The 16918-nt window shown below is 44.4% G+C and overlaps 1 protein-coding gene across 1 annotated transcript in view; it reads left to right on the top strand.

Annotated features, from left to right (window-relative positions):
- LOC148351372 (ALK tyrosine kinase receptor-like) overlaps positions 1 to 16918 on the top strand; it is a 569914-nt gene that overhangs the window by 458266 nt on the left and 94730 nt on the right. The window contains 1 exon segment of the mRNA XM_088354005.1: positions 11972 to 12091. Within this exon segment, the coding sequence (XP_088210131.1) occupies positions 11972 to 12091 (120 nt within the window).

The raw sequence follows: 16918 nt of genomic DNA on the forward strand, positions 1-16918 counted from the left end.
CCAGTAAACGGAGTTCGAGACCCCTGTCCTAAAAGGTCTGTGCCTGCAACTACCACTAGGCGAGTGCACACTGCTAACAAAGATGGCTCAAAAATGATAAACAAAAACTATTGGGATCAATATCCTTCATATTACTTCTAACAACTTAAATGTTATTACCAAACACTTGATGCTTTTGAGAACAATTGAAGACAACAAAAGTTTGAAAACGATAACTGTGGTTGTCAAACGCTGCGATCGACTATCGTAATAAAGCCTTGGCCACTTTGGACGTGGTGTGAATTTAAGACTTAAGTCCTATTTGGTCTAGAGCGCAAGAAAAACACAATCACCCTCTGTCAACATTGGCTTACTGAGTCAGAGGGGATTTCTTCAAAGAGACGCTATTTTCTTGGAGATCTGTATTTGTGCTCCAATTTGCACTTGATGGCCTTCGGATTGGTCAACCTGCTTTGGCATCACTGGGGGGAAATCTTTTGATGCTTTACTCTCATGACAGATGGGAAACCCTTAATCCAAAATCCCCTGATATCATCCATCTATGTTTGACTTGGTCTCACAATATAGCCATTCAGTCCAAGCTTTTGATGAGAGATGTTAAAAAACAATCATATGCTCCGTTTTATCTAATGAGGATTGGAATGGAGTAAGTCATTGTTTTGGTCTTGTAGGTAATGTATTAACAGGTTTATGAGTGGCAACTATGCTATTAGGCAGAGGAAGGAAGACGTTACTAGACTAGTTTCAGGTTTTGCGCGAAAACATCAGTCAAAATATATGTGACAAAAGTCTACAATTTAAGGAAAATGATTGACAATACATTAGAAAAGCAATGCTTAGGGGATTATACAGCACACTTTTTTTTTTGGTATGCAAAACTTTCACCGAAGAAATCACAAGTGGATTTTTAGTTATTTGACTAAACATAAATTTGGTTTTATTTTTGGAATATTCAATAATCTTGTTTTATTTTTATTTGAGTTCATCAAACAGGTCATCCAACTTTGGTTCATATGCCTATTATGATTCACCAAATTATTTTTTTACAAACAACAGTAGGGTATAGAATCAACCGAAATATTTTTTAGAACTTTAGATGTCATTAAAATAACATTTAAAGTTAAATTGAATATAATAAGGGTTCAAAAAAACAAAAAAATACACATAGCTGATGAAACCGATAGACATTTGGGTCTAGTCCCCACAGTCCCCCACTGTGAAAATTGAGGGAGTGCAGTATTGCTATTAAAAATAAGGGTTAAGTCACACGCATTCGCTGTCACTTGTGAGCCTTATTTCACTAATGTAGGACATTAAAATTTAATGATTGTTGAAATAGCATTATCATTTTAAAACCGCAATGTTTTTCTGATTGCTCTATATTTTGCGTGGGCAACGCATGAAGAAAAAAAAACATTTTTTATACATTTTGATAAATGCCATCCATCCATCCATCCATTGTCTTCCGCTTATCCGAGATCGGGTCGCGGGGGCAGCAGCGTTAAAAGGGAAGCCCAGACGTCCCTATCCCCAGCCACTTCCTCCAGCTCATCCGACGGGACCCCGAGGCGTTCCCAAGCCAGCCGAGAGACATAGTCTCTCCAACGTGTCCTGGGCCGCCCCCGGGGCCTCCTGCCGGTGGGACATGCCCGGAACACCTCCCGAGGGAGGCGTCCAGGAGGCATCCTTATTAGATGCCCGAGCCACCTCAACTGGCTCCTCTCAACGCGGAGGAGCAGTGGCTCTACTCCGAGTCCCTCCCGGATGACTGAGCTTCTCACCCTATCTCTAAGGGAGAACCCAGCCACCCTGCGGAGGAAACTCATTTCGGCCGCTTGTATCCGGGATCGAGTTCTTTCGGTCATGACCCAAAGTTCATGACCATAGGTGAGGGTAGGAACGTAGATGGACTGGTAGATCGAGAGCTTTGCCTTTCGGCTCAGCTCCCTCTTCACCACGACAGACCGGTACAGGGTCCGAATGACGGCAGACGCTGCACTGACCCGTCTGTCGATCTCCCGTTCCATCCTACCCTCACTCGTGAACAAGACCCCAAGATACTTGAACTCCTCCACTTGGGGCAAGACCTCCTCCCCGACACGGAGGGAGCATACCACCCTTTTCCGACTGAGAACCATGGCCTCGGACTTGGAGGTGCTGATCCCCATCCCGGCCGCTTTACACTCGGTTGCGAATCGCTCCAGCGAGAGCTGAAGATCACGGGCTGAGGAAGCCAACAGCACCACGTCATCTGCAAAAAGCAGTGACGCAATGCTGAGGCCCCCAAACCGGACTCCATCCCCGCCAAGGCTGCGCCTAGAAATTCTGTCCATAAAAGTTATGAACAGAATCGGTGACAAAGGGCAGCCCTGGCGGAGCCCAACCCTCACCGGGAACGAATCCGACTTATTGCCGGCAATGCGGACCAGACTCTGGCACCGGGCATACAGGGACCGCACAGCCCGGATAAGACTGTGCGGTACCCCATACTCCCGAAGCACCCCCCACAGGGCCTCCCGAGGAACACGGTCGAATGCCTTCTCCAAGTCCACAAAACACATGTAGACCGGACAGGCAAATTCCCATGCACCCTCAAAGACCCTGAAGAGTGTATAGAGCTGGTCCAGTGTTCCACGGCCAGGACGAAAACCACACTGTTCCTCCTGAATCCGAGATTCGACTTCCTGGCGGACCCTCCTCTCCAGTACCCCTGAATAGACCTTACCAGGGAGGCTGAGAAGTGTGATTCCCCTGTAGTTGGAACACACTCTCCGGTCCCCCTTCTTAAAGACGGGAACCACCACCCCAGTCTGCCAGTCCAGAGGCACTGTCCCCGATGTCCACGCGATGTTGCAGAGGCGCGTCAACCATGACACGCCCACAACATCCAGAGCCTTAATGAAGTCTGGGCGGATCTCATCGACCCCCGGGGCCCTGCCACCGAGGAGTTTTTTGACAACCTCGGTGACTTCAACCCCAGTGATACGAGAGCCCAACCCAGAGTCCTCAGGCTCTGCTTCCCCAGAGGAAGACGTGCCGGTGGAATTGAGGAGGTCTTCGAAGTACTCCGCCCACCGATTCACAACGTCCCGGGTCGAGGTCAGCAGCGCCCCATCGGCACTATACACAGTGTCGATGGCACACCGCCTCCTCCCCCTAAGACGTCGGATGGTGGACCAGAATTTCCTCGAAGCCGTTCGGAAGTCGGCTTCCATGGCCTCGCCAAACTCCTCCCATGCCCGAGTTTTTGCCTCGGCAACCGCCAAAGCCGCATTCCGCTTGGCCAGCCGATACCTGCCAGCTGCTTCCAGAGTCCCACAGGCCAGGAAGGCCCGATAAGACTCCTTCTTCAGCTTGACGGCATCCCTCACCGCCGGTGACCACCAACGGGTCTGAGGGTTGCCACCGCGGCAGGCACCGACTACCTTGCGGCCACAGCTCCGATCAGCCGCCTCGACAATGGAGGCGCGGAACATGGTCCACTCGGACTCAATGTCCCCCGCCTCCCTCGGGACATGGGCGAAGTTCTGCCGGAGGTGTGAATTGAAACTTCTTCTGACAGGAGATTCTGCCAGCCGTTCCCAACAGACCCTCACAACACGCTTGGGTCTGCCGGGTCGGGCCGGCATCTTCCCCCACCATCGAAGCCAACTCACCACCAGGTGGTGATCAGTTGACAGCTCCGCCCCTCTCTTCACCCGAGTGTCCAGAACATGCGGCCGCAGGTCCGACGAAACGATGACAAAGTCGATCATCGAACTACGGCCTAGGGTGTCCTGGTGCCAAGTGCACATATGGACACCCTTATGTCTGAAAATGGTGTTCATTATGGACAGACCATGACGAGCACAGAAGTCCAATAACGAAACACCACTCGGGTTCAGGTCAGGGGGGCCGTTCTTCCCAATCACGCCCTTCCAGGTCTCACTGTCATTGCCCACGTGAGCGTTGAAGTCTCCCAGCAGTACGAGGGAGTCCCCAGGGGGCGCGCTCTCAAGCACACCCTCTAAGGACCCCAAGAAGGTTGGGTACTCCGAACTGCTATTTGGTGCATAAGCACAAACAACAGTCAGGACCCGTCCCCCCACCCGAAGGCGGAGGGAGGCTACCCTCTCGTCTACCGGGGTGAACCCCAACGTACAGGCGCCGAGCCGTGGAGCAATTAATATGCCCACACCGGCTCTGCGCCTCTCACCACGGGCAACTCCAGAGTGGAAGAGAGTCCAACCCCTCTCGAGAGGACTGGTACCAGAGCCCAAGCCGTGCGTAGAGGTGAGTCCGACTATATCTAGTCGGAATTTCTCGACCTCACGCACCAACTCGGGCTCCTTCCCTGCCAGAGAGGTAACGTTCCATGTCCCAAAAGCCAGTTTCTGTAGCCGGGGATCGTCGCGCCAAGGACCCCTCCCTTGGCTGCTACCCAGCTCTCTGCGCACCCGACCCCTTTGGCCCCTCCTACAGGTGGTGAGCCCATGGGAAGAGGGTCCCACGTCGTCCCTTCGGGCTGTGCCCGGCCGGCCCCCGTGGGTAAGGGTCCGGCCACCAGGCGCTCGCCAGCGGACCCCACCTCCAGGCCTGGCTCCAGAAGGGGGCCCCGGTAACCCGCGTCCGGGCGAGGGAAATCGAGGACCAAAGTTTTCTCTCATCATTAGGGGTCTTCTGATCTGCGTTTTGTCTGGCCACTCACCTAGGACCTGTTTGCCATGGGTGACCCTACCAGGGGCTTAAAGCCCCCGACAACATAGCTCCTAGGATCATTGGGACACACAAACTCCTCCACCACGATAAGGTAGCAGATCAAGGAGGATTTCAAATGCATTATACCTAGAGGAATGCATAAGCTGAACAAAAAAATATGATTGTCAAACAGCCAGAGGTGGGAGTTACATTTACATTTACCCTGATAGTAAGGCGCAACCCCAAAAATTAGTTGTAGAAATAAAGTGCAAAGACGGGATGCAGTGGGAATTGAACCTGTATTGTGGAGGGAGGAAAGCCTTGGATCCTAGCCACTAGACTGCAAGGGATACATACTACACTTGAAGAGGCTTTACGTTTTGTGTCATTATCAGACTACTTCTAACGCCACCTTGTTGATGTTATTTTTGGGCCGTGCAGCAAGAAAGGTTTTAGACATTGGTGATACGGAAAAGGTTATAGGAAATACAGTAATGTATCGTCATCTTGCAAAGTCTACAAAAGTACGATATTCTGAACTGAATGAAGAAAAAAGCATTGTGGAAACAAATTCAGTCACCCTGAAAGATATAAACGCATGGCCGCACTTTAAAATCTTGTACCGATTTGTGAAAATTTTCTGTTTTCTCATTCCTCTAACATTTGTGTCTGGTACTGTGACTTAAAATAGTGTGCTAATGAGATAAGACCTATCGTTTATTCCCTCATACATTTCCCTAATAGCCTAATGGCTAGGATTCACCATTTTCATGCAATTGTACTCAGCAATGAATACTTATTGTCTAATAGTTGCACAAATTAGCTAATACACTGATAATACACAAGGATGCCTTTCTACTTATTTTGTTCATATGGCGCACCGTGTTCTGCTGAAACGTCCTACCTTGTGGAGACGTCCAACCTTGTGGAGACGTCCTACCAATGCTTAGTGTGCATGCCCACAAGGCTGATTGTGATATCCTATGGAAAGTACAAACAATTTTTGTTTTGATTTAGTCTTATTTGAATCCCTCCTTGCTTTTAAATACTGTTGACTGACGTAGCTGACGGCGAATTTTGATAAGTTGATCAATTTATTATTGACAAAATAAAGGTGGCAACGGGGATCGAACCGGATGGCAATGGTAAGAGCACTTAATCCCAACTACCAGCCTGCTAGGGACATGGATGGGTTTTCACAATATATTGGATCCAATGGAAAACAAACCTGGATCACGGAGGTGGGAGCACGGATACAGACCTCACATGAAACACTATTTTTAGTGACGGTACTAGAAAATGTTGGAAAAATGATAAAACAGAAGGTGATTAAAAAGTGTTATAACTTTTTTTTCACAATTTCTCACCTTAAACTAAGAGGCCGGTCACACAGCCGTTTGCGGCTGAATCACGGCTAAAATTTTGCGTTTTTTTTTTGCCCGTGGTAGCCCGCGATGGAAAATGCGCAAAATTGGCCAACCCGCTGTTCATCGGTGGTATGCCCGCAAAACAGACGCCGGCGACTGTTCGGCTTCCTCATCGCGTCATTTCTGCGTCATTTTCTCGTGTTGTGCCCAAATCCGACTCCTACGCAACACCCCCACTCCCGCGCGTGACCGCGCGTGACCGCGCATTCTGCTGCGATCGCTTTTGTTGGAAGCGTGCATTGACGTTGGTGACTTTTTCATCCGCGTTAACAAACGCATTTTGTAGAATACGATCGCACTTTATTGTTTAAATAAACGCGTTATATAGACTAGGATCTCCCAATTGTTATAATTAGCTCGCTTTATTGTTTTAATAAGCGTTTTATATAGAATACGATCGCTTTTGTTGGAAGTGCAGCAGAATGCGCGTTCACGCGAGGGGGGGAGGATTGCCGTTCGATTACGTTCACAACAAAAACAAAGACGGAATGGTTTAAGTTGTATTACATTCCCAACAAATGCAAGACAAAGTGGTTTTGGTTATATGTTCGCCATTACATTCCCTAAAAGTGAGATAAAACGGGGTAAAAGTGGTTGTAGTAGCGAGGGGATGCAAATCTTGGCAGGGATGCATTTCTCGGATTACACCGGGCTGTAGAAATCATAACCGCTCAAGACACAGTCCCGTGAAGATCAAGATTTCAAGCTATGGCATCATTTTTATTTTATTATCTTGAAAAGAAATGTCAAGAAATAAAAAAGGATTAAGACGAGGTCACTACGCTGACGGGGATCCATGTTCACCCCCTTGACGTCTCGAGCACAACTGACGTGTGCTCAGCAAATCGCGCTGTATATACAAGGCGTTTGACTGTCACACGCGTAACACGCTAATTTCACGTAATAACACCGCGATACAGGCGCAGAACATGCTATTACCATGCTCCACCCACGATTACCCGCTGAAATTTACCGTCCTACCCATGTGTAACCACGCCCTGGCCGCGGCGAGACCACGTCGTTCCGCGTCATTTCCGCGTCATTACCCCGTGTTGACCACGTGTGCGGCACGCGGTTTAACACGTGCTCAAACTTTTGAGCAGCTCAAAACCTTTTCGCGCGGCCAACCGCGTGTGAATTTCCGACCGCGAGTAAAGCACTGCTGTATCTCGTCTATATGGCGGTCTCAAAACGTCCAACAGCGCCCAACAGCGTCTGCTTCACGGCCAGAAATTTCTGGCCGTGGTTCAGCCTCGATACGCTCGTGAAAGGCTGGTTACCTGCGCTCTAAAGAATTGAGCAGCGCAAAACTTTTTCGCGCTGTCACCCGCGTGCGAATTTCCGACCGCGTGTTAAGCACTGCTGTATCTCGTCTGTATGGCGATCTCAAAGCGTCCAATAGCGTCCGCCTCACAGGCAGAAATTTCTGGCCGTGATTCAGCCGCAAATGTCTGTGTGACCGGCCCCTAAGCATTGTAAATGAATATGTGCAGCCATGCGTTTATTGATATCTGTCAGGATGACTGAATTACTTCCCACAATAAGTTTCCCTTTAACCAATCCAGATTGACCGAATTAGTTCCCACATTCCATATCTGACTTCTTGGCGATATGATAATGTATTTTAGTTGTCCCCGACCTTTCCTATACCACGAACTGGTTTAATGTCTGAAAATATTCTCATCATGGGGTGGACTGTGACACTGGTGGCCTGGTCCAATAGTAACAGAAACAATTTTGAACAGTCTAAAGATAGTGTGATGATGAGATAACACCTTATGCGCTTCCATGTGTCGTCTCCTAGATAAGACTTATCACTGCTGTGATCCTGGTTCAAATCCTGTTGCATCTATTGTTATACAACTGTATGCAATTGTGATCTGCACAAACACTGTGCTTCTTTCATTTTCGTGCGCCTTATAGTCCAGTAAAACCTTTTATAACAGGCGCATTATGATTCAGGTGTGCCTTATAGGGGGGATAACGAGGTACTTTAAAAAATACATTAAGGCTTTTTATTTGAAAGACATAGCAACAACTTTTACCTCAAGATGCTAAGTGACAAGCAGTTATCCCCCATTAGTGTTTGCCTCTAACATTCTGGCTTTTAGAAAGCCCCAGGTAGCTTCTGGCACCCTCCTAATGAATACTGACAGTTCAGTCAGGGGTTTCATTGCCTCTAGTTCATGTTACTTTGTCAACCTGCTCTCTCGACTCACTAGCAACCTCCCGGCGCTACATGCTACAGCTTTTCCTACGAATAATAATGTCTTTGTAGCAAATTAGTTCCAGATTTTCACTCCCTCAAAAACGTGTTAAAAGAAAACACGGAAGTCTCTTGCAAGATGGTTTGTAAAGTGTGTGTCTAGCAAATGCATTTCGTACACTGAACATAATCCATCAATTCTGTAAACTGCTCTCAAGCAGTATGTGTTTAAACATTCATATTCATTGAGGATTACAGGCTTGGGAATGAGCTATTGATTTTCATGCTAGGGATAAAAAATGTTTGAGGTTAGATATTCTTATTGCAATATAGAGATACTGTCGTTATGCGGATTTGTTTGCTATACAGAAAAAATGTTTCAGTGCTTCAGGAAATTTTTCAAATGTATTTCATGACATATGCATCTCATACCTAGAGCACTGTTACGCTTGTTTAAATTTCACTTTCATAATATGTTTTGCATAATATAAGTTACATACATCAATATAAAACAGTTTGCAAGTTACGTGTGTTTGCCTGTCTCTTTTTGCAAGGAAACGGGTAAAAAGAAATTCAGCACACGGATAGATTTTTGGAAAAAAGAAAATAAATAAATTTCAAGCATTGCACAATGCACACGTCAAATGTCTGTCGTAAAAAAGTATGTGTCAAATGTTCTGTTTCTTTGTGATTGTTGACAGGATTTTTTTTCGTGAGGAGTCAATAAAAATATACAGTAAAGAAGTGAAGCAATTACAAAAAAATGCACTTGTTGCACATGCTCTCAATCAGGGGTGGGCATGCTTTGGTCTGCTTTGGTTCAATCCGGCCCGCCAAAATAAAATAACCATTTGAACTGAGAAAATGATTGTTAATATTTAGTACAGTAGCCTTTGTTTGCTATTAGAGAGGTTAAAAGTTTCCTGTAGTCTTTCACCAGGTTTGCACATACTGCAGGAGGGATCTTGGCCCACTCCTCCACACAGATATTTTCTAGATCTGTCAGGTTTCTGGGCTGCCGCTGAGTAACACGAGTAAAATGGTGCATTTTGGTCACTTTGAGTATCCGTATCTTTACTTCTCCTTGTGCTTTATAGCAGTAGTTTTGGGTTGCACTACACTATACAGCTACATCTAGTGGTCAAATGTCAAACAATACACACTGTGCCTTTAAGTATGTGTGTATATATATATATATATATATATATATATATATATATATATATATACATAATAATGCTTAAAACAGGGACATTTGAGTTTGAACAGAAAAATAAATACTAGTACATTAATAGTGTAATACTAAAATAGTACTACAGAATTACTAGAGAAATATTGTTTGTGAAATGCACAAACGAGGCCATACTTTTTAACCCAGTGCCTGCGACTTCAAAAATGTGTTAGTCGTAAGAAAGTATGTGTCAAATGTTCATGTATCACCCGGCACCACATGCTGCTTGGCGATTTCAATGGGGAAACTTTAACGGTACAGTAGTTTTATGAATTATTCTGCATTAATTGTAAGATAGGGATAAATAGGGTTTGTTGTCGTGGTATAGCACTATAAAGAGTATTTTGCAAGAACCCATTTTCTGTCCGTGTTGCACCAAAAGAAAAAAGGAATGTCATAGAATTGATGTAGTTTGAGACCAATTGCATGGGCCACTCTCAGTTCTTTAGGTGAACAGCAGTTCTCCCGTTGCCATGACTACCACAGACAGCTTCATGTAATGACTACTGACATTGAAGTAGAATGAGAATAATAAACCCTAAGAAAAATCCACACAAGCACAAAAAAATCAACAGACTCCACAAAGCATGGTCTGTAATAATTGCCCTATTTGGAACATCTGTGGCAGCTTGATTGGCGCCAACAGCCCAGACAAGCTGATTGGTGGCCACATCCTTCTTAAACCCCGACCTCAGTTCAAACTTTGTCAGATCGTTGCGAGCTGTTGTGTTTCACTCAGTGAGCGTTCCCGTCCGACTTCGTCCCTGTTAAAACCTGTTTCCTGCCTGATTCCCGTTTTTCGACCCGTTTCCGAACCTGACTACGCCTGTTTTGCCTGCCGCCTGCCTACGACTACTATTACGACCTCGACATCGCCTCTGATCTCCAGCCCTGGTCAAACGACGTGCCATTCCCGCCTGCCTCCTTCCGACACGGAAGTGTCACCCCCGCCTTGCTCGATCCCGCTCGCCGCCAGTCTTCGGATCAAGCAATCGAGCAAGCCTTACTCTCACTCTCTTTCAATAAAATCTGAGAAAGGCATGCAATTGAGTCCTGTGTCCGTTGTGGTCTGTCACATGGTCAAAGAATCCAATAGTTTACATTATTTTTCTTTTTTTTTTGCACTGCAGCTTATTCTGGAAATGATATTTTGGGGGCTGTGTCTGACCTGCCTCCCCTCACAGCACGTCACTTTAACTCATTTAATGCTATAACGTATAATATTTCAGAAGCATTATTCAGGGGTGCTAAATTGTGCCTTTCTTGTTTAATTTTAAAAACAATTCTAAAGGGTTTGGAGCTGCAGATTCGTAAGTATCAAGCCTTTTGGGATGATTTAAGTATGATAAAATGTAAATAGATGGCAGGAATGGTTTCGATCTGATCTTTTTCCACTCATTGAGGCAGCCCCCACTTCCTATTATTGCCTCCTTTTCCAGCAAATAAGAGTTTGTGGGCAGCCCCTCGTAGCGAGTAGGCATACTGAAGCAGTATTATGATGAAATACTGATATTTCTTATGCACGTTGGCCATAGCTACACGACTAACTTTTCTGTTGGCTTTTAAAAATGAGTCAAAATGGCAAAAACTGGCTGGAACCATTTGAGGAAAACACCTGGCATTGAATGAGTTAAGGAAGAGATTCTAGGACTCTTGTTAGAGTATTTTCTGCCCACAAAAAAAGTAATGTCACGTGAATAGGAGTGCTTTTGACATCCGTGCTACTCTCAAGCCAATCACAGTCCTAGAGTGTTTATTTCACCTGCATATCCTGAGTGCATGTTCATGATATCAATAAAAGTGTGTCAGCAGGTTTTGAGTTAGCCACTCAGTTCAATGCAGGCCACTGACTGGAAAAGTGACGTCATCACCCGCAGTGACTCATGATGCTGGCTTTGAGCGATGTCACCATGAAAACTCATCCTTTCTCCACACTGAATCATACAGAATAGGGACAGGTGACAATTTTCCAGGCCTGCCTCCCACCACAGGCGCCAAAATTAGTCACCCCTACTTTAACATCTTTTTTGAGGGGGAGAAGTTTCTCAATCTTGAGCAGTAATAGCCAATCAGCCGCACTTTTACAGAGAAGTCTTTATCCCCGGGGAAAAGTTAAAGCAGGATGAGATCTAGGTGCCAGGGAGCATATGATCCTAGACCTGGAAATGCTTGAGTCTGGAAGGCTTGATGGATTGCTACAAAAGAGCCGGAGCGAATGTGCTGCTTACCCATTCGCTGTTGGAAGTGATACAGGGAAAGAAAATTGGATATGTGCATTCCCTCCCTTCTTTATAGCCAAATGAAACCCCTTGCTGCATTTCACATATTCAAAGTCAGTCGGGGTTAGCTTGCTTGTATATTCAATATGAAAGTAACTCAATTTTAGTGCCGTACAAGGAGTTAGGAATGACATGTTACTTTTCATTTCAGCAAATGGGGAGTTTCCGCCAGTGGCCAGCAGCACCACACGGTCACCTGTCAGACTGCCAGTTCCTCCTACCGCGCCATCCGTCGGGATTCCTCTGATGAACTCCCCTACCAGGGATTATTGTGAGTAGGGATTTCCACCAGACGTGCAAAATTTGCAGTTTGTTGGAAGCAATTCCTGTCATAGTCTTGTCTGTCTTTGTCTCAGCTTCAAGCTGCCAGCACACAAACACGCTCGCACAGCTTGACAAATACTCTCAATGCGCTGCATTGGACATCACACACATTCTGTAATGAAGTAAGCACGCCCCCCACAGGTGTGCATCCAGCAGGCTACCGCGGGGGTCCTGCAAAGATCTCCTTTGGCAATAAATGGAGCGGGACGGGCAGTTACAAAGTGTAAAATCTTTCAATTTGTCTGCAGAGAATGTCAATGGAGACGCTTACACAGACTTGATATTTTCCCGCTCATGATCTCTTACATTATTACTTCAGTGAGGCAACAACGAACAAACTTCATATCCCAATTCACACATTTGTGTTAGTTAGAACACATCTCCTTTGAAATATTTTTTTCACCAACAGGTTTTATGGACTTTAGAGCACACTTGATAAAATCTGCATGCTCATATTTAAGAATAAAACTGGATTTTGTCTTTGTACAAGCATCACCGGGCTTAATGGGCTATAAATATGAACTAATTCACACGCATTTCATACATTTTAAGCCCGGGGCAAACCTAGCAGCAACCATATGGGGAATCTAGCGTCAAAGCCTTGCATTCATAACGCCTGACAGCGTCATTTACAGATATGTTTACATCACATGTTTTCAGATAATGTCACCATTCACGATGACGACGCAAACTCGGAATCTGATTGGCTAAACCAACACCTCTTTTCAAAGACTGGTGTTAGTGAAGGCATGTTGGTAGATTTCTGGGCTTAGTAGTTTATTTTCTATTATTGATAGACAGACGTCACATGATTCAGGTATGTTTGAGACCATCAGAGAAGGCCTTGCGGGCCCTCACCAGCCTACCACTGGTACAATATATGTTTTTCTATAACGACTTATTGTGTTGTGTATTATCCTTAACAGACTGACAATAAATTATTTTTAGTTTTCCAATTGATTCAACAAACTAATAGAGAGTTGAATTAATTATAAAATAAATCATGCGTCCAAAACTATTCTAATGCAAAATATATAGTAGAGTAACAGTGAAGCGAAAAATACTAAGGTTTTTCAGACATTTTTTTGGGCGGGGGGGGCTTAGTTTTACTCAAGGTTTAATAAGACCAAGATGTTTTGCAAAAAATCTGGGATTAGTGTAGCAGCCATTGAATGCTCTCTAGATGCAGCCAATTCTGCATGTCTTATTCAATCTGTTGAACAGCCAGAGATGGTCAAACGGGTGCCAAATAGAAATATGCTAATTCAGAATGTTTCTTTTCAATAACTCGGCATACTTGAACACAATCCACTGACTTATTTGATACACAGTCACATTTGACCTGCCTGACGACAAATCCCAAATACAAGCCACAAACTTTAGTCTTAACTTTCTTCTGATGAGAATATTTGTCTTTTTGAAAAACAGAATATTTCAGTTGCAATAAAACCTACTTTGCATAATCGTCTTTGCTCTTGCCCTTGTCGTTATCAAAGACGGTAACCGCGAAGGGCGAAAATATTGAACTCACAGTCAGTTGGCTTTTCCGATGACAGCCAAGAATGCTTAACATTCGCTGGGTGTCTTCCATCTTCTCTTGTGGGGCTGACGTTTGCCACGAGCTTGGTCTGATGGGGATTTCAACTCTGCCATCCTGTCAATCCTCTCTTCCCTTGACTTGCTTTGCGATTAACCCCAACAAAATGCCGCTTGTCTCCTCTTGCCTTCATCTTTCTCTGCCAACCTATCTCTTTGACGTCTTTAAAGGTACCATACAAAATATAAAGAAATAGTTCATGGTTTTTGCCTAAAATCTATGTACATTTGATTGGTATGTTCCAATTATTTTCAGAGAAAATTCATTTCAAACTAATAATAATAATAATAATAATTTCCTTGTATTGTCATTCTGTGTAACAATGTACACAGAACGAAATGTCGATTGCACCTGACCCGTTGTAGCGAGCCGATGCAGCCGCAGCCAACAGAGGGCGCCGCCGACCACTTTTTAAACTGGATGAACATCAGAATCCTAGCAAGCAAGTCACCATAATGGTTTACATGTAAATTACTAAAAAGGTTTCCTAGGTGTTGTGTCGCAGGTGGATGCAGTAATGGTACAACAAAGGAAGATAACCCAAAAAGGAGCTAACTGGCAAAAACACACGGAGAGCCAGCAACCGGGACAGATCAGCATAAAAGCGGTTGCAGCCTTGGTGGAAGAACGGGAATAGCAGGAATAAACAAAGCAAGGAACATGGCAAAACCGGCACCAATGCTAGCCTAGCCAAATAAAAAACATGCAGTGAACAGCCAGGCTAAACGGTAGCCAAAATCGAAATGCTGATAGCTATGGAATTAATATGAAGCCGGCTCTGAATCAACTAAAGAACACTGCAAAAACAACGTAAATGCCGGGATTACCCAGCCAAATGTAACGATCCTCAATCATGCGCACAAGGGTTCACATTCACTCGGCTTTTTGCCTGCATTCAGTAAACAAAACAATACAAAAGTCAGGGCGTCTGTGCACGACTGCAATCATCTTCAACACGAGGTGATCGAGCTGAAGCTATGGCCAGCAGACAACATGCGAGCACAATAAAAGTGAAACTTTAATAATAACAATGAACACAGCTTTCCCACTTACCTGCATTCAGTAAACAAAACAATACAAAAGTCAGAGCGCCTGTGCACGACTGCAATCATCTAAAACATTAACAAAAATACAAAAATGGGACATCACTCAACATGCCGCACATCATGGCGTGGTTGCATTGAAACATGTTGCATCACAGTAATCATCGTTTCAAGCTGCATTACTTAACTTTTAATGAGTGTTTTTTTATATACATAATTTAGCACAACTTATGTACATTTATATACAAAGATAGTTCGTGAAAGCAGCTCCTATATCTAGCAAAATATGCATTTTTACCCAATTTGATATTGGACACAGCTTACCTTCAACACGAGGTGATCGAGCTGACGGTACGGCAAGCGCAGAACCCCATAAAGTGCCAAATGAAAAAGACAGTCGCACACGCCTATGGCTTAACAAATAAATGCGGTACCAGAATTTTAACAATAATGCAATGACAACAAAGATTTTGTGAGAATTAAAAAAAAAAACTCAAAATAATAAAATTTCAACTCTGTTACACCAACAAAATATGGTGGTCAGCCAACGAGCACCAACAAGGAGGACCCAAAAGAGGAAAGCCCTCGGTGGCTCTGACACAGGGAGCCAGCCGGACAAAATTAAAACTACCGCGACACACGCTGCAAAAGACAAACAAAAAAGCCAAAATCATTTACCTTCGTTTAGCGCCTTTTACTAAAATTGTCTTAATGGGATTCACCATTTTTAATGTGCTGTGTTCCTTTAATGACATCACAGGTTTACAGCAAACAAGGCGTATGGGTCAACTTTGAGACTAAATTTCTTGATTGCATACTTGTTGGGGAATAATTTAATGTTTTGTTCCTTTGCCCCCTAGCTTAGAAGTTTTATTTATTGATATCTGAGGTGTGTGCCCCTTCATTAACATCTTGCTGTCAGGTGCCTCTAAACCCACTCCTTTTGCTATTTTTTCCTCACCCCAGCTTCACCTGCACACTTGTCCTTACATTTTAGTTTTTATCTGCATTCATGTTCCTCCTCCATTCAAAACCGACTCATCCTTTGCTTTTTATTGGGAAGGAAAAAAACGTCATCAGAGGTTGTGAAGGCTTCACTCCCAGCGAAAAGAATGCCTCGCTAACCTCAATGCGAGCTCCAACTGCACACATGGGTGTGCACATGTGACAGAAATGAGCGTTTGATACGAAATGTAACGTTTCCAAAAGTGATCACCTGCAAAAGCGAGGCAGGATGTACAAGTGAGCTCTTGTTTGAACCTGCGGTTGCATTTTCATATCAAAGTGTTCAAGTTCGGCTCACATCAGACAACAAATCCAAGCACTGTGGATTAGATGAAAGGTGGCCCCGAATCAAGATGATCAACTCCCCCTTGAAACAATCCAATTGGCACTCTAAACTTGCGCCACAAGCAGATGTTTCTTCCCTTCCGCTTCACACAGACAGGTTTTGCCATTATCTTCTGCTTATTAGTTGGGAAGCTGGAATGTGCTGTTGTGTATTTTGAACAGTTAGTGAGCTGTTGTTGTTATTTGAGGATTAGTGTTTGAAGAAAAGACACAATGTGCCATGCAAATCCAGTGTTTGAAATTAATGTAAGTCCCTGGCTTGATTTGTATGCTGATCTAATTCTACTCTGCTACTGTGCCAACTTTGATCCATCTGGTTTATATCAGAATCTTTGTTAAGCTTTTGTCGACCGGCATTTTGCTTCTGGGGTCAGGTGTGCAGAAGCACTTTTTGGAGAAAAAAAGGCGTAGAGCAGGGGGCAGGAACCTTTATTATAACCATATAATTTCGCTGTCTGATGTCGACGTTTTGATACAATTTATGAAACAAGAATAATGCCATAGCCTGTGTCCCACATAAACAAATACTGTATACCACTTTAAGCTTGTCTCATTTTGAGCTTCATTTGGACATAAATAATGGTTTCAAAACAAGTTGCAAGTAGAGTATTTTTTGCAAATATGTCACAAAATACTGCAAAAAGGCTACTGACACATTTACCTGCGTTGCAAACGGCACTGGGCAGAGAGAAGTGTGTAGGTTCACAACTTCAAGGCAGTGAAACTGCACAACTCAGACGTCACCAGTTCCACTTTAGTGGACTACAGCTTTTTGTTCGAGTAA

Source organism: Urocampus carinirostris, chromosome 15, assembly GCF_059441175.1.
Source record: "Urocampus carinirostris isolate Australia breed hairy pipefish chromosome 15, RoL_Ucar_1.0, whole genome shotgun sequence".
Lineage (NCBI taxonomy): Eukaryota > Metazoa > Chordata > Actinopteri > Syngnathiformes > Syngnathidae > Urocampus > Urocampus carinirostris.